The sequence below is a fragment of the Sorex araneus genome, chromosome 1 (assembly GCF_027595985.1).
Source record: "Sorex araneus isolate mSorAra2 chromosome 1, mSorAra2.pri, whole genome shotgun sequence".
NCBI lineage: Eukaryota > Metazoa > Chordata > Mammalia > Eulipotyphla > Soricidae > Sorex > Sorex araneus.
Genome location: NC_073302.1, coordinates 445,334,334 through 445,357,027, shown reverse-complemented (window position 1 = coordinate 445,357,027; position 22,694 = coordinate 445,334,334). Strand labels below are relative to the sequence as shown.

General features: G+C 44.6%; 1 protein-coding gene across 1 annotated transcript in view; it reads right to left on the bottom strand.

Annotated features, from left to right (window-relative positions):
- CNTNAP2 (contactin associated protein 2) overlaps positions 1–22,694 on the bottom strand; it is a 1,529,860-nt gene that overhangs the window by 206,926 nt on the left and 1,300,240 nt on the right. The window contains exon 16 of the mRNA XM_055129775.1: positions 19,436–19,606. Within this exon, the coding sequence (XP_054985750.1) occupies positions 19,436–19,606 (171 nt within the window). The remainder of the gene's footprint in view (positions 1–19,435; positions 19,607–22,694) is intronic.

Sequence of the window (22,694 nt, the reverse complement as noted above, 5' to 3'; positions counted from 1 at the left end):
ATGCCGACTGGCCCAGCCTTTTTGGAAAACAATATGGCATTAGTCATAAAGCTAGGAATTGAATTTCAGTAGTTCCATAAGACCCAGCAGTACCACTTTTGGGAATATACCCCAGAGGCTCCAAACCAAACTACAGGAATGCCATCTGCACTTCTATGTTCATTGCAGCACTAGTCACGATAGCCAGAGTCTGGAAACAACCCCAGTGTCTGAGAATAGACAATTGGTTAACGAAACTATGGTATATCTACACAATAGAATACTACGCAAATGTTAGGAAAAATGAAGTCATGAAATTTGCTTATAGATGGATGGACATAGGGACTATCATGGTAAGTGAAATGAGTCAGAAGGAGAGGGACAGGCATAGAATGATGGCACTCATTTTTGGCATGTAAAAAAACATAATGAGTCTAATACCCCAAGCACAGTGGAAACAAGGACAAGGAAGATTGGTCCATGGTTGGAAGGCTGACTTAAGTGCTGGGGGGGGGGGGAAGGCAGTTGGGATAGAGAAGTGACCACTATGACAAAGTCAGTTGGAAATGATCATTCTGGATAAGAACTGCATTCTGAAAATGGGCAAAGGAACAAACATGATAACCTTTCAGTATCTGTATTGCAAACCATAATGCCCAAAAGGAGAGAGAGAGAGAGAGACAGAGAGAGAGAGACAGAGAGAGAGAGAGAGAAAGAGAGAGAGAGAGAAGGAAAAAGGAAAGTGCCTGTCAGGGAGATAGTCTGGGTAGGAGTGGAGGGTGGCGGGAGGGAAACTAGGGACATTGGTGGTGGGAAATGCATACTGGTAAAAGGATGGGTATTGGAACATTGTATAACTAAAACCTGATCATGAGCAGCCTTGTAACTGTGTATCTCACAGTGGTTCAATTGGAAAAAGAAGTTACAGGAGGAATGTCTGTGACTTTCGTTGCCTTCCAAAGAGCAGGAGAGGATGCCTGAAGGAAGATGCACTATTTCCTGGTTTTCATGAGCAGTTTCTTCAGGTGCCTGTCTCTCTCTGTTTGGTACATTGTTTGCAACGAAGCCAAGACTTTGAGTGCCACTGGGACTGTGATCTCGCCAGAGAGAGGAGTGGCAAGTGTCCTGCAAGCTGCGGACATGGAACGCAAGGAGAACGTCTTTTGGGCTGCAGATCAAGAGGTCTCTAGCCACCGGCGTTGTATCAGGCAATCAGTTGGGAAAAGTGCACCATGCCTCAGGGCCAACCAAGATTTTAATTTCTTGTATTTTTTTTTTTGTCCCAATAACCCACGGCTTATTCCTGGCTTATTCCTGGCTTTCTGCTCAGGGATCACTCCTGGAGGTGCTTGAACGTTACTGTATGCAGTGCCAGGCATCAAACAGGTTGGCTCCAGGCAAGGCAAGTACCTTACCCACTGTACCATCCCTCCACATCCCCAATCAGGAGTTTAAATGGGAATGCAAATATATGAGGGAACAGAAGAATCACTTTCTATATAACACATTTTCCTAGTGTCTGGACAGGAGCGATAGAACAGGACTGGAGCGATAGCCCAGCGGGGAGGGCGTTTGCCTTGCATGCAGCCAACCTAGGTTCGATTCCTCCGTCCCTCCCAGAGATCCCGGCTAGCTACCGAGAGTATCTCACCCACATGGCAGAGCCTGGCAAGCTACCCGTGGCAGTTTATCCCCATCTCTGATTATTTAAATGAGTTATGTGTCTTCTATTTCAGGGATGAATATGAGAAACAGGACTTTTACTTATTTATTTTGATTTTGGGGCCGCATCCAGCAGAGCTCAGGCTTACTCCTGGGTCTGCACTCCGAAATCACCCCTGATGGTACTTGGGGGGCTATATGGGATGCTGGGGATCAAACCTGGGTCGGTTTTGTGAAAGGAAAATTCCCTACCTGCTATACTATTGCTACACCCCCACCCCCTTTCAGGATTGAATTTTAAAACCCAGGCTCTTTGAGCAGTGCTCTTCAGCCACCGATTGACAGACCGATGCTGGTCCACAGAGTAGGTAGGGAGATTGAAGAATGCTGTCTTAGAGTTTCAGGTTGAAGTGATCTTAAGCCATTTGGCCCAGCATCCAGTGCAGGAGGGTTTACAGATCCCCAAACTGGTAGAAACCCACCTCAAAAAAGCAAAAGAGGACTTTGCAGTGTCCACCCTTCCCCAACCGGCTACAGGCCCCCCTCGGCCCCTGCCACATACACACTTTCTACTAGAAGATCAGCTCTCCTGCCGGAAGCAGATCATGTTCAAGAACATTAGCGACTCATTTATCATTGAACATGATTTCCCCAATTCCCTTACTGGTGATTATAATCGATGATGCTACAGCTCTCTTGATTTTACTACGCAAATAAATCTTGACTCCTTAAAAATTACACATGTCCAGGGGGCTGGAGTGATAGCACAGCGGGTAGGGCGTTTGCCTTGCACGCGGCCGACCCGGGTTCAATCCCCAGCATCCCCTATGGTTTCCTGAGCACCGCCAGGAGTGGTTCCTCCTGAGTGCAGAGCCAGGAGTAACCCCTGTGCATCTCCAGGTGTGACCCAAAAAGCAAAAAAAAAAAAAAATTACACATGTCCAGCACATGAGAACTCTTCTTAGAGCCAGTTTGTACGAAGCTGGGACAAGTGGATGAAAGAATGGGACACGGTTCCTTTGGCGACAAGCTCCCTCGAGAGAACAGGCTAGGGCTGAGCTCCATGCCAGCTTCTACTTCAGGGGATTTGACACAGCCCCACCCCCCAGCCCCCCACAAAATTATTGATTGGAACTGCTCTGGGAGTCAGATTCTTGACTCTGAGGGGCTGCTCTCCCCAGGTGAGGTCTGACCTCATCATTGATGCCTGTGTGGTTACTTTTGGGAGAGGAACGGGCGTCCAAAAGCAAGAAAGAGCACGCTTCCCTTTTTCCATCCGTGGTTTGCTCTGGGTGGAGTGTTGGTCTGAAGCAGTGATAGAAGCTATCCAAGTATGTGGGAATGGCATTTCAAACTTGGGGGAGAAGGGGATTGACTAAATGGGACGTTTGGCTATGGAGATGCTTCACTCTCCAATCCCTAACATCCTGGGCTCCCGTTCTGTGATATCATGATCTAATGATCATCTCCAGGTGCTCACACGCCCAGGTGAGGCGGCCAGATCAACGGCCTTCCCATCTGGAAAAAGTTTTGATGTTCTACATTCTGTCATTTATATAACATGCTTGTCTTGCTTTGTAAGTATAAAATTATGATTTTCCAAACTACATATTCCCTCTTGAGGATGCTGATAGAATCTTTGACTTCTGCTGAAAAATAAATCACTGTTGAAGAGTTGTAAGAAATGGAGGTGGAAATGTGATTGTAGAATATTGTTACACGAAACATCAAGCTTTCTTATTTTTGAAGAAAGTACAAAAAAGTACATAAAAATATTGGAAATGTGCACTCTGAGCAGGGCGTGAAGATTATAGCTGCTTTCTTGGCATATTTGTTTTTTGTTTTTCTAGATTTGAAAGTTATCCAATAATAAACAATATTTATCTGACTCAGACAGCTATAATCTGATCATTTACACTTTCTTTTGAAGGTTGTGACATTTTAAGCAAGCCTATTCTAGAATTTCAAGAAATGTTTAAACAGAGACATAACTCAAAAGGCGAAGGATGAAATTTCATTTAATTAAAGCAAATTAGAGGGAATTTGAAAGAACACTGATTTATTTCCTCCTTTCCTCCCTCCCTCCCTCCCTCCCTCCCTCCCTCCCTCTCTCCCTTCCTCCCTTCCTTCCTTCCTTCCTTCCTTCCTTCCTTCCTTCCTTCCTTCCTTCCTTCCTTCCTTCCTTCCTTCCTTCCTTCCTTCCTTCCTTCCTTCCTTCCGTCAGGAGTAATCCCTAGGTGTGCCCCACCCCGCAATACAGAATAACTGAAATACAAGGGCATGCACTTTTTAAAAGTAAAATCCTCACAGGACTAGTATTTCGCAAGTTTGGATGTTAAAAGAATGTATACAGGACTCAGAATGCAGGGTGAACATAATTCAGTGTTATAATTACAGTGACAGATAGATACTGTTTCTATTATCCACTGTTCTAGTTACACTTTCCCAGAAAGACTGTAGAATGCTAAGTATCAACCACACTTCCCCAGAAGCCATTAGGCATTCTCATCAGAGGAATCCAATTCAGAGATGCAGAAAACCAAATTTCATTATTGAAAAATACCTGCAAATGGGGCTGGAGTGATAGCACAGTGGGTAGGGTGACCTTGCACGCGGCCGACCCGGGTTCGATTCCCAGCATCCCATATGGTCTCCTGAGCACCGCAAGGGGTGATTCCTGAGTGCAGAGCCAGGAGTAACCCCTATGCATTGCCAGGTGTGACCCAAAAAGCAATATATATATATATATATATACATATATATATATATATATCTGCAAAGGGAAGTAAACTGTCTACTTTTCTACAAGACCTCAGATCCCACTATCACTTCAAGTCCCCACGTTAAAGAATGTGTCAAGGCCCCGGCTGTTCATTTCCATTTCCTGGATGCTTATCATTTTCCTTCTCAACCTGCATCCAAGATACAGTTTAATGTCTGGAAAACTGCCCTTACCGCCCCTGTCAGCCTCTCCTCCTTAAACACAAATCACCAGTTGCGCCATGTACCACCACCCCTTACTAGGGATAAAGCATCCACCTTTTGCTGCCACAGTGCCACCTCTATGTTGGCAGAGACTGCGAGCTTTTCACGCAAAAGTTACTTGCTCCTCTCCAGAGCTGCCTTAAAAACACTTCCGATCCCCTCATCTGGCACCAAGGGTAGAAATATGTAATGAGTTCCCTGGTCAGTAGGACGGTGTGTCACTTCCGGGACAGGATGGTCAAAATAATGTTTCTCTACTTTCTCCTCTCTTGGTTGAGTGACACAGAAAAACTCCGAAGCTCTAGGACCACTCAACCAGAAGAGGCTAAATCTCTTAAGTGTAAGGAAGGATATCTGGGACCGAAGCTTGTATTTCAGGTTGTCATTTAACTTGTTGGAATGAGGGGTTTTATTTATTATAGCAGCTTATCTGATTTGTAAATAAAAATAGAATGCATTTCTAAATCTCATATGACCTTACTGCATTCTTGTATCCAATTGCAAGATAAAAATTTCAAAAATATCGAATTTTTATTGTACTTTACGTAACATGGTTGCAAAAGTGTGAACTTTTACCGTTTTGATGTATGAAATTACTGCACTTTCACCACCGGCAAAGTGCCCAAGATCCTCCACTGTTCTCTTTCTGTGAAAAACAGTTTAACCAGCACTGATTATCTATCGGATTACTGGGCTTTTGAAGAGAAGAATTTTGTCTTAAAGGTTTTATTCTATTTTTGTACCCTGCTCCATCTCAGAACATTCCAATCACCTGTCTCTCTACCTATGGACCTACCAACCCATTTGTGAGAATATTTGAGTGAATGAGTGGAATTCAACTGATTCTAGTAACAAAAAGATCACTTCCAGAATGATGAATAATACTCTTTTAGAGAAAAGAGGAGGACCAAGGAGTCATGTAAACTGGCATATACTCCTGTGAATATCTGTGCCACCTTCTTTACTAATTCCAACCCAATTTGAGGCACGTGACAGAAGAAGGGGCAGAATTATACCAAACTCATTATGAGAAGCACAGAAATGTACCCTGTGTTGAGAAGTTTGTCCAGCGCAAGGCAGGCATGGAGAAATATGAGAAGCAATTCCCTTTGTTTTTCAACATTTTGTTCTTCAAATATAACTTCCCTGCCTCAGAACACTGAACTCAGAGGTGCAGTCCTGCTTTTCAGTAACAGTTCAACAACAAACAAGACACAGAGCTCTTCAGGGCTAGCCATGAAATATGAAATAGTAAAATAAATACTCAGCTCAGATATTCCTAGAACACAATCTCCTTTATGCACTGGGAAACACCTGAACTAGGATAGTGATGAGGAGTCTTTTTTCCTAAAAGATTTTACTTTGTTTTCCTTTTTTCTTTTTGGGTCACACCCAGTGATGCATAGAGGTTACTCCTGGCTCATGCACTCAGGAATCACTCCTGGCTCTGCTTTGGTGACCATATGGGATGCTGAGAATCGAACCCAGGTCGGCCACGTGCAAGGCAAATGCCCTACCCGCTCTTCTATCGCTCCAGCCCCTTTCCTTAAAAGGTTTTAAAGGACCGTGTTTCACCAAAGATCTTAGCTTTGCATTAGCTTCCACATAAGCTTAAATGTTTCTCTGGTTAATCTTAAAGTTGCCATCTGGATTGTTATTAAAAAATTATTTTGTATCTTAAAAAAGATAGATCCTTGAGTTCTTTCCATCTTGTAAGGTTTTGAGTTGACATCCAACGGCCAATCCTTCATCAGATAACTGTGTACTTAGTGTTTTCTTTGTCCCTTTGAGATTTCTTGGTTTTGGAGCTATTTCAGGCGATCATTCACTATATTTAAATGAGGTTCTGCTTCTGACTTATGGTGTCTTCTTATTTTGAAGTTGTTTTGAATTAATTGATCCCAAGTGTCATCCTTTGTTGAATCAACTCGCCAGCGTTAGTAACACATGCACCAACATTTGCTTCGTGAAGCATTTGTTTTATGAAAACATGGATGCTGTAGAGACAGTATTAGCTTCTAGAATGGCAGACGGAAGGCAGACCTTATTATCACTTCTCATATATGTTTCCATGTTTCTTACTAAGCCATGCATTTATTATTGAGAAGCTATAACACCTCCCTTCTTCCACTTCTGCCTCAGATCTGAGCACATGAATTCCAGCTTCTTTAATCTCTTCTCCTTCTAAAAAGTCTGTTTCATTCCAATGGGAAACAGGCAGATTGATTCTAGTCTTTGGTCTGCCTGACATTTCACATGTCATCTTTTGGAGGAAATGATCTTGTGGCCTACCACATATAATAAATAATTCAGAAAACATTAGAATCAGAGAAAATGATATAGAAGAAAAATGGCACCAGAAAAAGTATATAAGACACTTTCTTGTTTTCATTTGGTAACAAAGCACAATATAAACGCTAATCAGGAAAATGTTATGTGAGAAGGCTCTTTAATGAGGATGCCTGCTACTCCCCAGGCAATGCACTGAATTAATTGCCTTGTCGAATTTTGATGTTTTTAGGAAATGCAAAGACTCCTGCCTTGTTTTTGTTTTACATTTTAAATCTAGATGTAGTAAAAACACAAATCCACCCACTGTTGTGAGCAAGATTCCCATGGGGGGGGGTGGGGGAAGCAATTCCAGAAGATGTGGGTGGTATCCAGGGAATAATAGTAGAAAAAGTTGGCTAAAGCACAAATACACGGTAGCAAATATTAGGGCCCAAGCTTGCGTGTCATGACAAAAAGACCTAAAACTTAAGTTAAAACCTTGAATCTCTTACCAATCTGAAGTACAGAACTTTGTTTTGTATTGAGAAACCATTAGCATCTGTAAGAAAAGTTGTGATGGGATCAAGTTCTAGAAATCTGTTCTTTCTGGAGAGAGTATATGCCCGAAGAAGAAAGAGAATGTATTAGGTAAACAAATTATAAGGTTGTTTCAACCAAGAATCAAGGGTGCTAAGGCTCGTATGAGGAAGCACGTGGAAAGCCCTGAGATTTATTGCCAGCACTACATGTCTCCTGAGTATCACTAGGTATGGTCCTGGTGGGCTCCTAGTACTGCCAGGTAAAGTCATTATTGGAAGTATAGAGAGATGCTGAGAAGGCGTCATTATCTATGGATCCTTTCTGGTGACTTCTTGGAATCAGTGTTTGCTCTGGGATTGCTCTGGTGTGATGATACACCATCAAGAATATCAGAAGAGCCTCTCACTATACTAAACACCAAGCCAATCAAACCAGTGTTTCTGAGATCAGAGGAGTTTATGTGCCTTCTTGTAGTATGGCTGGAGACATAAACCAGTATTTGATGAAGAAAAACAGACTCAAGTGTAAAGAGTTTCACAGTGATACAATTAAAAAAAAGTAATGTGCAGTTTATGTCCAATTCAATCAGCTTAGTCAATGGCTGAACAAATAGCAGTATTCCTACATTATTCAAAAAAAACTAAAAAAAATTGAAAAAAGTGTAGAGAGTTTGATGAAACATTAAATACGTGTCTGATGCAACACGGCCCCTCTGCTCCTTACAGACTATGATCCAGGAGGTCTACTAACCCATTTTGGCACTCAGAGACTTATAGAAATGCATCTGGACTGTGAGCTGAGCTACAACCCCATGCCGCCCGCGGAGGGGCAAGAATTTTCTCTCCAAATACTTTTCTTCTACGGGGAAGATGGCAGCGGCAGCAGCAGCACCCACGTGGTGTCTACCATTTTCTAGGACTCACAACCCAGAGGTATAGCTTGTAGTGGCATGGCGCGCGGGAGATCATGGGAAGGGGGTGTTACCGGCATGCCCTCGGCCCAGATGAGATCTGGAGCAGCTGCGCGTGACACGGCTCCTTTGCTCCTTAAAGACTATGATCCAGGAGGTCTACTAACCCATTTTGGCACCCAGAGACTTATAAAAATGCATCTAGACTGTAAATTGAGCTAAAACAACAGAAATCCAAAACTTCCCGGCCTCAATAGTGGCCTATAATCTTCATTCTCAGCATTGGAAAACAAACTATCAAATGATTCCTCTTTTGCAGGTTTGACTGTTGGGGAAAAATTCCAAATAATAATAGTCAGTCCTCTGTTGAAATATTGAATGTATTCAAAGTATAGAGAGAATAAAGTGAAGATCATTGGCCACTCAGGTGCGGGGGGATGGGAGGGGGCCATATTGGGGGTCTTGGTGGGGGAACAGGTGCACTGGTGAAGGAATGTGCGTTTGATTATTACATGACTGGGACTTAAACCTGAAAGCTCTGTAACTTATCATGGTGATTCAATAAAATAAAATAAAAAAATAAATACGTGATGAACTTTCTAACCTGGATAATGAACAAGATGGTGATGGGATTAGTCAAGACCAAACAGGGATGACTTTGGGTTAAGATGGTGGACTTCTATTGGGATCTTTGAGCCTGAGATATCAGTGGGCAATTCTGACGAATCCTTCATTAGTCACTAGGAAACAGTGATTTTAGCCACTTTCCAGATTACCTTGGTTTAAGCATGAAAGCCTGCTGGAATTATTTGAAGTCGATGCTATTTGTGCTAGTATGATCCTGTTCCTCCCATAATCTTTATGTGAGTTAGAGCCAGGACCAGGTCGGATGGTGCCTAACTATCGCTGAGGATGTAGGGTAACTACACCTGATGTAGGTCCAGTGTGGGCACACTGAATTGCTAATTCTGGAGGACTGTGTGGGGGCATTGGAGGACAGGGAAGGGCCTAGGGACCTTCCAGCTTTACCTTCCTTTACAAGAGGACGTGAAGTCTGGGGACTGACACCGGCTTTGTGTCAGTCAGCTAGGATCCTGGTCTTTACTCTCTTGTGTGGGAAAATCAAGGACTCAATGATCATTTTTTGTCATTGCAGCTTTCAAGATTTTCTCGTGGCAGGATTTTTACTTTGTTCATTGTTTACACTGGAGTTCCGCTCAGTATGGTGTGGAAATCATAAGTGAAGGTGAGATTGTTTATACCAGAAGCTTCCTAGGTGTCCCTTCCTTGTCAGCTCTCACTTCTCTTCTGACTCTTGTCTCTGCAGATTCCTCAGGACCATTCTGGATCGGGATGTAAGAGAAATTGGTACCAATTGTGTTGTTCGTGCAGTGTAACTCAGTCATGAGGTCTCGAGGAGCGCGTGGCTGGTAGAGTGGTCTCAGCAGGGGGTATCTGTGTCTTTGGGTGTAACTGGCAACTTCTGCCCTTGAGGCTCAGAGTCCAGGGCTGAGCCAGAGGCACAGAGCTGTGACCAAGAAGGTAACTTTACTTCAGAAGGAGACATCTCTGCCTCTGAAGGGCAGTGCAAGCAGATCAAGCTTGCGGTCAGTCCACAGGGGTGGGGAGAGGACATTCTGTGGGGCAGGGGTAGATGACACCCCTGGGTAGCTGTGTGAAAAGGTGGGTCAGGAGAGCTGGGTGGTCTTTTCAGGGCCTGGGGTGTGGTGAGAGGAAGGGAAGCCACATGCTTTATGGAGAGGAGTAACTGCAGTTAGTCAATGTAAGAGGCATTCCCAAATCCTTCTAGCAATTTCCACAGTAGCAGATATATGTGGGTCAGTAGTATCTAAGTTAACTGAAGTTATGTTTATACCCAGTGAACTCAATCCCTGTAACTCAAAGGTACTAATACTACACAGTCATTTACATGAATTATTTTTAAATAGGAACATATAAGGAGATATAGTCAGTTAACTGTTCTGTAAAATTGATCAAGCAGTCTGGGTAAATTTGCTTCAATTTTGTCATATACCAATTCTTTGTATACCTTTTAATCCTTGACAAAATACATATAGCTAATATTTAAAATAACTTTCACATAGCATAAGTTTATCTTCAACATATATATATTTAACCTTTCGGTCTGTAATTCTAAAGGAAAATTTTTATAGGGAAATTGAAAAATATTAAAAATCAGTAACAATTTTTAAGGCTAAATATTATAAAAGTAGCAACAGTGTTGTTTTTCAGTTTCATGTTTTGTGTTATTTTGGGGTAGGTATTTTTTCTTTCTTGTTTATAGTAATGAGCAACTGAGAATCATTTTTTACAGCTAAAGTCTTTAATACAAATTGAACTTGGAGTTAGACTTGCAAAGAACTACAGTTCTTCTTAAATCTTTTAGAACCTAAATTGGCTTGTATAATTAAGGAGAAAAATCCAGGTGCAAACACCCCATTTGTATGAAAAAAAAACCCTCATTCTCTATACATATAGATGTACAGAATATGAAAAACACTCCAAATAACACCCAGTGGCCCGGCAAGCCAGTTAAGTAGGATAAGTGTGGGCATCCACATCGCATGCCTACACAAATGAAGCTCTTTTAACATGAAAAGTTGTTCCAATTTTGAAATAGTGGGAGATAAATTGCCATTAGCTTATTTCTTCTGATTCATCAGTTTCTATAAATTACAGAGCATTTTCTTCTGTGACTTCCTCGAGCCCCGGTATTGCAGAAGACTGCCTCCTGCAAAATGAAAGTTTTCCCTTAATGCCCTTTCCTGCGATTAGCAGGAGACCGCTGCCTCCACGCTTCTGTGCAGACGTGCCTGCTGAACGCGAGGGTCTCTCTCCGTCCTCCTGATCCCTGAAAAGCTCCAGCTCGGTCTTCACGAAAGCGTGCGCTAAAGCAGTCAGAGGGTTCTGGCTGCGGGTTGCTTCCTACTCACCGAACATCCCTTCCGTAAGTTTCCCACCGTGTCCTCTAAAAATCTCTTTTAAATTGTTAAAGTAAGAGAGAAACTCTACGAGCCCTATGTAGCATCAAGTACTTCTTTTTTGCTAACCATCGGCCCCCTTGAGTGACCTGGAAAGCAGCATTGCAACCCCCTGCCCTGGCCCAGCTGCAGACTGTAAGCAGAAGCGCAGGGAAAACCCTTTGACTTTCTTGCTGCTGCGTCTGTCTTTGGGTACCAGGGGCTTCAGTGGGCGATGGACCCCGTTGTCACAACCCTCTCCCTCTTCTCACTGCTCTCGCAGCGGGAATCCAAGGGCTGAGGCACTTTGGCTTGACATGCGCCTCGTCCTCTCCCTCCCTTGCCATCAGCACGAGGAAACGCGCCCTCCCCCCAGTGCCGTGGCCGACACTCTCAGAGTGGTATGGTCGGTCTTCATAAAGCTTAAAACACACTTACATGGCTGCACGGTGCCTATTAAGCCTTCATATCCTTCAAATACGCTCCTGTGAAATCAGGAATCTAAGATTTTTGTCCTTCTACCTTTCAGATATGTTCTTTGTCATCACGGAACCCACAGACACAAATAACCCCTTCCCCATCTGGACTGTTTATGGCTTTCCATGGAGAGCAGTGCCCCATTGATGCTTGGTCAGCACCCACCTGGGCCAGGTAGTGCTCTAACCTGGAGATGTAAGAGCCCACGCTGGGCCATGTCCCACTTCACTGTGTAGGCACTGTCTGTAGCACTGTCGTCCCGTCGTTCATTGATTTGCTCGAGCAGGCACCAGTAACGTCTCCATTGTGAGACTTGTTGTTACTGCTTTTGGTATATTGAATATGCCACAGGTAGCTTGCCAGGCTCTGCCGTGCGGGCAGGATACTCTCGGTAGCTCGCAGGGCTCTCCGAGAGGGACAGAGGAATCGAACCCGGGTTGGCCACAAGTAAGGCAAACGCCCTACCTGCTGTGCTATCGCTCCATCCCACACACAATGATATTGTCCCTTTTTAAAAAGGACCACGCCCAACAGTGCTTGGGGCTACTCAGTGTCAGGGACTCCTGCTGGAGGTGCTCAGGGGACCTTGCCGTGCCAGGGATTAAGCCCAGCAGCCCACATATAAAGCATGTGCTCCAGCCCTTTGTGTGTGGCACTGTGTAGGATGAAGCCTTCTATTTGCTGGCATGCTGAATTCTGGGACAGGGCTCTTGCTTCCTCTCGTGTACCTCTTTCACACACACACACACACACACACACACACAGAGCAAGAATTCAATAAATGGTTGAAATATTTAGGACCGCCCCCCTGCAATATTTTATCCTTAGAGCTGAGTCATGTCCTAGAATCTCCTCATTCTAGTACTTCATACTTTCCTGATAGCAAGTGATTTCCATTTCCCGAACACTCACCACATTCCCTGTTCCTGGGTTTCGCTTCTGGCTCTGGCTAGCCCGGCTCCTCCTCCCAGAATTCTCTTCATCCACTCTTCCTTCTAGCTGACTTCCTCACCCATTTTTATAACCGAAGTCAAGTATTCCCTCATCTTCCTCTTCCTCCCTGCATAGGTGCCTTTCCTGGGATGTTCGTAATACCAACATCTATTGTTATCGTTTAATGATCATGTTTTAGAGAACGCCCAATAGCAGCAACACATCTGCACTCCTGGGAGTCTTTCCTCTTGGCTAAGTGAGGGTTTCTCTTGTGCTCCATTTGGCACCTCTGGGGCCACCCTGGAACAGAGCACTGTAAGCAGGTGGTGCCTGCAATCCTTCTTAGTCAGGATTCCTGCTGTGGATTGGAAGGGATTGAGAGAAGTCAAGCTACTCCCTTAGGGATAACTGAGAAAAAAAAACAGCTGTATTCATTGTTGTGAGTTTTTCTTTAGCAATACTGCACCATCTTAAAAAAGCACTAGCAATCCAAGCAGGAGACAGAAACAACAAAACAGAGCCTGGTTTCAGGCTCCACAAGGGCCCCACTGACCGTGGCTCTCACACGTGCCTTCCTCTGACTCACTTCATCTCCTCAACCCTCTCAGAAGCGCTGAGGTGGCATCTCATTCATTCCCACTCATTCCACCCGGACCTCCTGCCTTCCGCCAATCCTTTCTCTACTCTTGTCATCTCTCTCCTTCTCGCTGGATGCTCCTCTGTACTTGGGACGCACGCTCAACTTCCCACCGAGCCAGAACACATGTATCGGGCCTGGTCTCCAGACCCACTCCTCAGCCTGGCCAGGCCTTCCTCTTCATCAGTGATTTCTGCCCACTGGGCTTGTCAACTCTTCAGGTCCTTCTGTAGGGACCTTCCTGCAGTGTCAAATACTCTTCTTTGGTCATTGAAATTATTTCTCCATCTAGTCCCTAGGGTACCACTGTCTTCCTCTTTCTCTGCCAATCTTCCATACGCTACCTGCTACCGCTTCAAAGTGGTTTCCATTCTTGCACGCCTGGTTTCATCTCTCTTCCCATTTGCTCTGGGAAATCACAACCATCTGAAGGCCCCAGATACTTATTTCCTGAGGACTGTCTTTGTGATGTGGACTTTCTCTGAGTTACACCACCTGGGGGTGGGGGTGGGGGTGGGGGGCGCCAACTTTGCATGCAAGCTGTCATCTGCTTGTGATTCTTTGTCCTACAGCCTTGTAAACTCAGCAGAGTCAAAATATCGCTCTTATTTGCCTCTGAATGCCACACTCCCTTGGAAGATGCACTCCACTTCAAACCCAGACATTCTAGAACCTTCCATCCACCTGCCCATTGCAACCATTTTGTTAAATCTGTGTCTCTCTCACCTCTAACCATTTACTGTTCTCTTTCTTCCTTTCCTGCCAGCCACTGTCTCAAGGATAACACAGTCCACCTCTTTTTTTGTGTCATGCACCTCTGGGGAAGGGGAAGCTGAGTAAGTCCTGCCCTCTCAGCTCACCACAACTCCACATGCATCCTCCCTCTGACCCCGGCTGCCTGGATACTGGGACTCAGTTCTCCACGCTTGTACTCCTGTGAGGTCTTATCCCACAATCCAGTTCTTCCTCTACCTTTGTCACTTACTGCACTTTCCACGGATCCTTCAGGATCTCAGGAAAGTTTGATGCTCCCTGGGCAGCTCTCAGGGCTGAAATTCCAGTCAGGTTTCAGCATCCCTTGGGCAGGCTCAGCTGTTTCTCTCAGGCTTGCTCTGGAAGGCAGCGCCATTCAGTCTTCAAAGCAGCACCTCAGGGAAGGGCTCTAATTATTGGGAGTCCAAAATCTCTACCACTATTGTGTGACCTTGGCCTGGCAGCTCGCATGTCCCATTCCTCTGACTCCTCCTGCTAATGGTGGTGTCCACTGTAAGGGTTAGGTGAGGCAGGTGTCTAATGACGGAAGAGTGAATAAGTGGTGGCATGTGGAATACTATGCAGCCATAAGAAATGACGAAATCACAAAATTTGCTGCAACTTGGATGGAATGGGAGGATCGCATTCAGTGAAGTGACTCAGAGGGCAAGGCAAACAGCGCGGTTCACACTGAGGTATGCAGAAGGCTATGCCTAGGGAATGGAAGGTATGAGAAGTGGGCAAATCATTGGCTCCAGATTACAGACATGGAAATGCCAGGGAAGGAGAGAAATGGAGAGGGGAGCTGAGAAGAGGGATCTGGGTGGAAACACAAGGGCAAGGTCTGGGCCTTGGACTCAGCTGGGCTATAGAGAGCAGTTATCTGTGTACACCACTAGGCCCAATAGTACCGTCAACATGGTACCCAACATGCGATAATCAGACTTTGAAATGTGTCTGTCAGGGGATCACAGAAGGGGGTGGAAGCAAACCTGGAGTTACTAGTGGTGGGACTGGAGCAGGGAGGGACCTTTGTATCTGCAATGCTATCATCAAAAACTTTGTAACTCAGGGTGTCTAATTGGCACTGTAGCACTGCCATCCTGTTGTTCATCGATGTGCTCAAGTGGGCACCAGTAACGTCTCCATTGTGAGACCTGTTGTTACTATTCTTGGCATATCAAATATGCCACGGGTAGCTTGCCAGGCTCTGCTGTGTCTAAATGAATTCGACGTGGCGATTCAAATTGTGTTTAAATGAATTTTATATACATATATATACATATATATATGCACAACACAATACTATGTATGTATAAGACGAATAGTGCCTGCAAAGGGTAGTCTGGAAAGACTGAGCTATTTCCTTATTATTATTATACAATTTTTACCTGCATGTTCCAAAACAGAAAGCTCTTGGAGGGCAAAAAAACTGTGCTTTGATTTAAATTTGTTTCCTTGGCATTTAGTAAGTACTAGAGATAATGACTAACTATAGCAATATCAATAAGCTTGACATTGACCTCCCACTCTACCTTTTTAAAGCATACTTTAGTATGCTTTTGAGTATAATCACTCTGTCATCAGTTTTCTATGACGATGACAATGGTTTCACATCGGGAGCCACCCACTCGCCGGTCGTGGAGTTGAGAGTCACCCACTTTGACAGAAGGGCAGGGAGCAGTTAATTAACAGAAATGTTTTCTCTGGAAAACTCTACGTAAGTATTAACCGTGACAAATAGTCCTTGGAAACACACAGATAAATAAAATTCCTGTCAGAGGAACAAGTCAAAGAGGAAGAGAGAAGTAGAAACAGTGTTTAAAGTCTGACTTCTAGAATCATCTTTCCTGAGACTCCTGGGGTTGGGGTCATCTGCTTGAGGAAGAAAGTCCCCTGAGAGAACTCTTTAGCTGCCCCTACTGCCCGGAGTCCAGCTGAGAAGTGTCTGAGAGGGGAACAGTGATAGCGTTGACCCGGGAACTCTACCCACAGGCACTTCTCCCATTCTCAGTGAATCCCAGAGGAGATCCTGCATAAAGGTGGGCTTCTGATATCACCCCCTGAGGGGGCTGCAGGAAGGTCTTCCTCCTGAGTGCTTACTAGAAGGTGCAAAGTCTCTGTGACCAGGCTCTAACCTGGGCCTTGAAGCTTCTTCAGCTCTCCCCAGGAGCTGACGCCTGATCAACAGAAGCTCCTGTTTGGATAAATAGGACTTTAGTTCACCATCGCTCACATTGCTCTCCTCATTCGGGAAGACGGGACAACTGTGAAGATTCCTCAGAAGCCTGTGGAGCCTGGCAACAGATAAAGCCTGTCCCTGCATGGGGGGTGTCTGCGCGCATTTTACAAACAGCAGCTATCTAACCGCAGCATCTAGCCCTAATTGGGAGTGGGCGGGGCAGAGCAGAGCGGGAAAGGTAATAGGTCAGTACTGGGCGGTGCAGAGCAGAGCGGGAAAGGTGATTGGTCAGTAATGCTCAACTTTATGTGACTGCACCATCCTCTTCCATCCTCTTACGCCGAGCCCCTCTACAAAACATGTGTGTATTTGGCAATAGAGTGAACGGCCATGGCTGTCTCCCTGAGTGGTTTCTCTGTGCTCCCATCATCCTTCGCCCCACGTCTGCCCAGTTCCAGTGCGCAACGTGTCTGGGCATGTTAGGGAAAAACGGTTCCCCAGCAGAAGCCTACTGGGCAGGTGGGTGAGGAACGCTGATGCTTCCCATACACCTGGTGTCACTCCCACACAGGTGTGGGTCAGTAGGCCATGGGCAGATGGGATGCTATTCACGGAAACCCATGAACCACTCACGTGTGGAGTGGTCCATATTTCCTTGAGCGCGTTTTCCATGAGGTACTTCTAAAACTGGTTGGATCCAATTATTTTACACTGTAGTCATTTGAGAAGACTTCCTGGGCCAGAGAGATAGGGCGGTGGGCAGGACACTTGCCTTGCATGTGGCTGACCTGGATTCAATTCTAGGTACCCCGTAAGGTCCCCCAAACCTCCTCTGGAGGGATCCCTGGGTGTAGAGCCCTGAGTACTGCTGGGTGTGCCCTCCCCGCAAAGAAAACAAAACAATTTTAAGCGTCTTTCTTCCTCTTTGACTTGTTCCTCTGACAGGAATTTTATTTATCTGTGTGTTCCCAAGGACTATTTGTCACAGTTAATACTTACATAGAGTTTTCCAGAGAAAACATTTCTGTTAATTATGGAATTGCTTAAAATGAAAGTTAAAATTTTCATTTTAAGCAATTCCATAATTCCTGATAAGAGGAGTTTTATTTATTTACATTTCAATTCTAGGACTAGAATATCCTCATATACAGATTTGGCTCAGAAATCTATGATGAGACCCTCCAGAAGTGAGCCCCGTAACTACTTGACTCTCAAAGAAATGTTTCCATGATAGAAATTCTCTACAGTTATACCTCCACTCCCTCCCTCTCCCCACACACACCTTTTACAGATTAGGAAATTGGAATTCCAAGAAAGTGAGCAATTTACCCAGGGACTAAGGTTTCTTGTGTTTGTACAATCTAATTATGAAGTTCCTGCTCTTTCTACTCTTCCCTCAGTTATTATTTAATAGAAGCAAGTCCTAGAGGATTAGACTTTTCTGAGATCTCCAGTTGTTCTCTTAAAACACCAAAGCGCACAGTTATACACCTACAGAAAGAAACTATTTCAACATTTATTTCTGGGAAGATGAGTTGGATTCATTCTAGGGCCTGACCCAGAATCGGATTTAAAGGGGACAGGCCGGGAGGAGGGAGACTGAGGCAAGCAGCAGCATGGGGGGGTGTGGAGGGCAGGGGTGCCCTGTTCCCATCTGGCTTCCGCCTGTCACTTAGATTCTATCTTAATCCAAACAGCTAGTAAAGACAGTTGCCAATTTTCAGCTAACCTGGAAATTTGTGGACTCTAAGTTCCTATAGCTAAACTTGGGCTGGAGAAGACAAGACCCTAGTATGATAGGAATCGGGCCAGCTAGCCCTACCTTCTCCAGGCAGCACCCCCAACCCACGGGACCTCGTGAGAGCGAATGGGATCCAGGAAGCTGAGCCAGGCAGCACCTGCTTCTGCTCTGACTCTGTGAGTTTCGGCATATCCTTGACAAAGGATAAACTCAGAGATTTTATCCTACTTCTCTTCCTCTGTTCTTCTATTCCCTTCTTCTCTCTTTCCCTACTCTCTCCTCCCTCCCTCCCTTCCTCTCTCCCTTCCTCTCTCCCTTCTTCCCTCCCCTTCCTTCCCTTCCCTTCCCTTCTTTCCTTCCTTCCTTCCTTCCTTCCTTCCTTCCTTCCTTCCTTCCTTCCTTCCTTCCTTCCTTCCTTCCTTCCTTCCTTCCTTCCTTCCTTCCTTCCTTCCTTCCTTCCTTCCTCCCCCTCTCTCCCTTCCTCTCTCCCTTCTTCCCTCCCTTCCTTCCCTTCCCTTCTTTCCTTCCTTCCTTCCTTCCTTCCTTCCTTCCTTCCTTCCTTCCTTCCTTCCTTCCTTCCTTCCTTCCTTCCTTCCTTCCTTCCTTGCTTCCTTCCTTCCTTGCTTGCTTCCTTCCTTCCTCCCCCTCTCTCCCTCCCTCTCTTTATTTATTAACATTTTATAGGATATAGGATTAAGATTTTAGTTAACATTTTATATTATATTTCATATATACAATATTATATAATCTCATACATACACAATATTAATATTTATTAATATTGTAGTGGAACTTGGGGATGCAGGCTCATTCACAGGTTTTCAGACACAGAGGTGCAGGCCTGATGGGCGTGCGTCTGGCATTGCTTAAGTGTAACTAGGACTGTACCAGGCAGGGTTTGGTTGAAACGTGGTGGTGGCATCCAACCTGGGGTGTCATACATGCTAGGAAGCCAAACCTCCTAAACCATGCTCCTATCTCCACAGATACTGCTATTTTTGTGATTCTTTCCCCCCTTAGTATTATATATGTACCCCTCTAAGCTCCCACCATGTTCTCTTATTCCTGTTCTCTAGATCACCTTTTATATTGCTCCATTTTGACAACAAGCACACATAATAGAAACTTTAAATCTATATTCTTCTTTCATATTGTTAATCTGATTTCTCATCTTCCACGAATGGCACTATTTGGTGATCTCAATATGTGCTTGATATCTTGTGGGCAGTACTAGGACAAGGATTTGGGTCTTCTCAAGTTTGTGAATAAACCTTCTAGAACTTTCTAAAAGTAAAGAAAACTGTTGGTATTTGAATAAGTGAATATACATAATTAGGGCAAGGAGCAGCCAGAGGCAACAAGATTTAGCAAAGGTCATACTCACATTTCAGCTCCAATTTGATGAAGTCTGTGTTTCCTAGGTTTTCAAGAAAGACTCCTTTGGGGATGAGTGTTTTGAAGTAAAAAGAAATGTCAGCACTGGTTTCCCCTTGGAAGGTAGAGAAATGCAGGTAAGATGACGGGTTGGGGAAAGAGGCCGCATTCCAGTAATTCCCTGTAGAAAGAACAACGACAAAAGAACACGGTCATTGGTGTCTTTATCTTGATGCTAATATAAAACTATCAATTTATCGTGTTTTAGTAAATTAATAATAATTTCATCTCTAGAAGAAAAACCTTATTTCAATGTGTACACTTCTGAGGATTCCATCATTGCTAAGGATTGAAATACATGAGCAGATCTGAGAACGGTTATAAACGTTCTGCCAAAGGAAACTCTAACCCCATGTCAAAGTCAACTGATTAGATCCAAGATGGAGCCAACCATGCTAAGACACACGTCAACAAATGGAAACTTAACTTTATGCTGGATCTGCCGGAAAAGGAGAGGAACGCAACTACTTAGTTTTGCTTCAACCAATCAGCCAACGTCCACTACAATTTCCTTGTTCTGGCCACTCTGCCCTGTAAAATTGTCCTTCCCCTTTCACGAATAGCTCAATAACAACCTATTGGGTCAATAAATTATTTTTTTAAAGGGTGCTTTAATACCAAACATTTATAACATATGTCATATTTTAGGCTTGCTGTGCTTAAGCTCAAATTTAAAATTAAGTATGCAATAGTGCCATGCCAAACTGCGAATAATCTCAGGTGCCCAGGTGGAGAACTCTGGTGTTTTCTGGAGTGGGGTGGGCAGCCTCCCCTCAGCCCCCTGCTCTGGATGCCCAAGTCCATCTCCCACAGCCACTGCTACGCTGACTCACTGGCCTAGACAATAGATCCTGAAGTCTCTGGACCGAGACACGACACTTCCTAATTCCTCAATACTGAAATTCAGGTAGGAGCACACCACGTTTGAGGGGAAGGGAACCTAGAAGCCAGCTAAACTCAACAAACAAAAACAGTAACACAGATGGTTCAACCAGCAGCAAACATCTTAATGAATTCTTGGACAAGAACTTAACCCTTCAATCAGATAGAACAACTTATTGATTTTAATATTGGAGCTTTGTCATCTAATAATTTTAATTCTAGAATCATATCAACAGTTGTGGCTTTTTTTCTGTACTAAAATGAATTTTAAAATGTGTCCCCTATTTAACTTATGCTCTCTGGTTTTGTGTGACACCTGGATTAGAGATTGGTAGCATTCAAGCAGTGAGTTGGGGCAAAGACATTTGTAAGTGTCTTCAATTCAGGCAAAACCTGGTGCTGAGTGATGAAGTCTGCTGCTTAAAGTATTCTGAAGGTCTCATCACAGTTTCGAGCTTGTTATTTATTTGTTAATTTGGGGGCCACACATGGCAGTGCTCAGGGCTAATTCCTGGCGGGGTTCGGGAGACCGATGTGCTGTGGCTTGAACCTGGGCTGGCTGTGTGCAGGGCAAGTTTCTTAACCCCTGTACTACCTCTCTCGCACTTAAGCTCTTTTAAAAATAAATAAAAACTGTTGGGGCTGGAGCAATAGCACAGCGGGTAGGGTGTTTGCCTTGTACATGGCCGACCCGGGTTCAATTCCCAGCATCCCATATGGTCGCCCGAGCACCTCCAGGAGTAATTCCTGAGTGCAGAGCCAGGAATAATCCTTGTGTATCACCGGGTGTGACCAAAAATGCAAAAAAAAATTGCAATATCATAGCTTCTAGTAGGAGAAAAGAGAGTCGTTTCTTCTTGGAAAGAAGACTGCTACATGGTCTTGGTTATCTGAGCTACCGTTTAAGTCGCGTGTCTGAGAGCTAGGCTGTCATCCTGATTCCATGTCTGGTTGAACAGATTAGGAACAGACTTCAGGCACAACTTCACTGGTTGGCAGGAAGTGACGGTCTCTGGAGAGAAAGCCTAAACCAAACCAGAAGTTGTAACCCTCTTGCCAATCAGAACTCGAGGAGGGATTGAAGCCAAGTGCCTGGGGCCAGTGCCTTCAGCCCAGCCTTGCTGGGTGAGTGCCCACCAGTAACCCAGAAGTCTGTGAGCATCCAAGCTCAGGACACGCTTCTTTCTGAAGCATCGCAATTCTGACTCTTCGTCTGCACCTCCAGGGTGAGAATTAATTAACATTTTAAAGTTTCAATCTAATCAAGTGCATTCTTATTTTTCTGAGGTGGTGATGTATTAGCAGAAGGGCAGTTGTCTGAATTGATTCCGGAAAAAGGAAAGTGAAAGGTAAGATGTGTCAGTATTTATTTGAGGCTCTGCACCGGTTATTCAGATAGAAGCCTCCCCAGAGAGCAGAAGGGCAGTTCAATCAGTTATTCTCGTTTGACAAAATATCCCTGCAGACGGCTATTCCATTTGTTCTAATTCTGTGCTCACGAAGCAACTTCAAACTAATTGGGTCTCTTGAATAGACCCACTCACAGGGATTTTGAGCCTTGCATGAATCGTGGTTACCATTTGTCCTTCCGGAAATGTCTAGATTATTGCATGGTCTCTTTGCAGTAGTCACTTGTTGCAAATCTCTAAGTGGAATTATAAGGTCCAATGCTGGCAAACAGCCTTAGAGGGGACTTCCCTTTGCACCTCGCTGGTGGCTTTGAGGCACCTTCCCAGGAAAGGCTGGAGGAGAATTATGGTGGAGAGGAGACTAGAAGTTCTATTTCTTTTCTTTTTTTGGGGGTGGAGGGGATCTTGGGGCAAAAATAGGGGTGCTCAGGGCTTACTCCTAGATTTTCACTTAATCACTCCTGGATGGCCTTAGGGACCATATGCAGTAACTGAAGATTAAACCCAGATGGGCTACGTGCAAAGCAAGTGCCCTTCCCACTGTCCTATCTCTCCAGCCTGTGGAAGTTCTATTTCTACTCGGGTTTCAAGACACCACCTTTAAGAGGCCTGCCATAGCTATGCAGTATATATATATTTTTTATCAGATGTGAGTACAATAATGCACGGGTGGAAGTTATTAGCAGATGTGACCCATGGGAGGTGCAGGAGGTGCAAAGAGCATGGTACCCTCTAGGAATGTTTGGGTGCTGCTACTCCAGGTCTGGGTATTCATCCGGTACTCATGAGTCCCCATCTCAGGGAATATTGGTTCCAGCAAAACATCACGAGTGCTTCTCCCAGCTCACTTGAGGAGGCAACAGCTACTCACATCATTATTTGTTTCTATTGTTCCCAATGGGCCATGGCCTCCTGAAA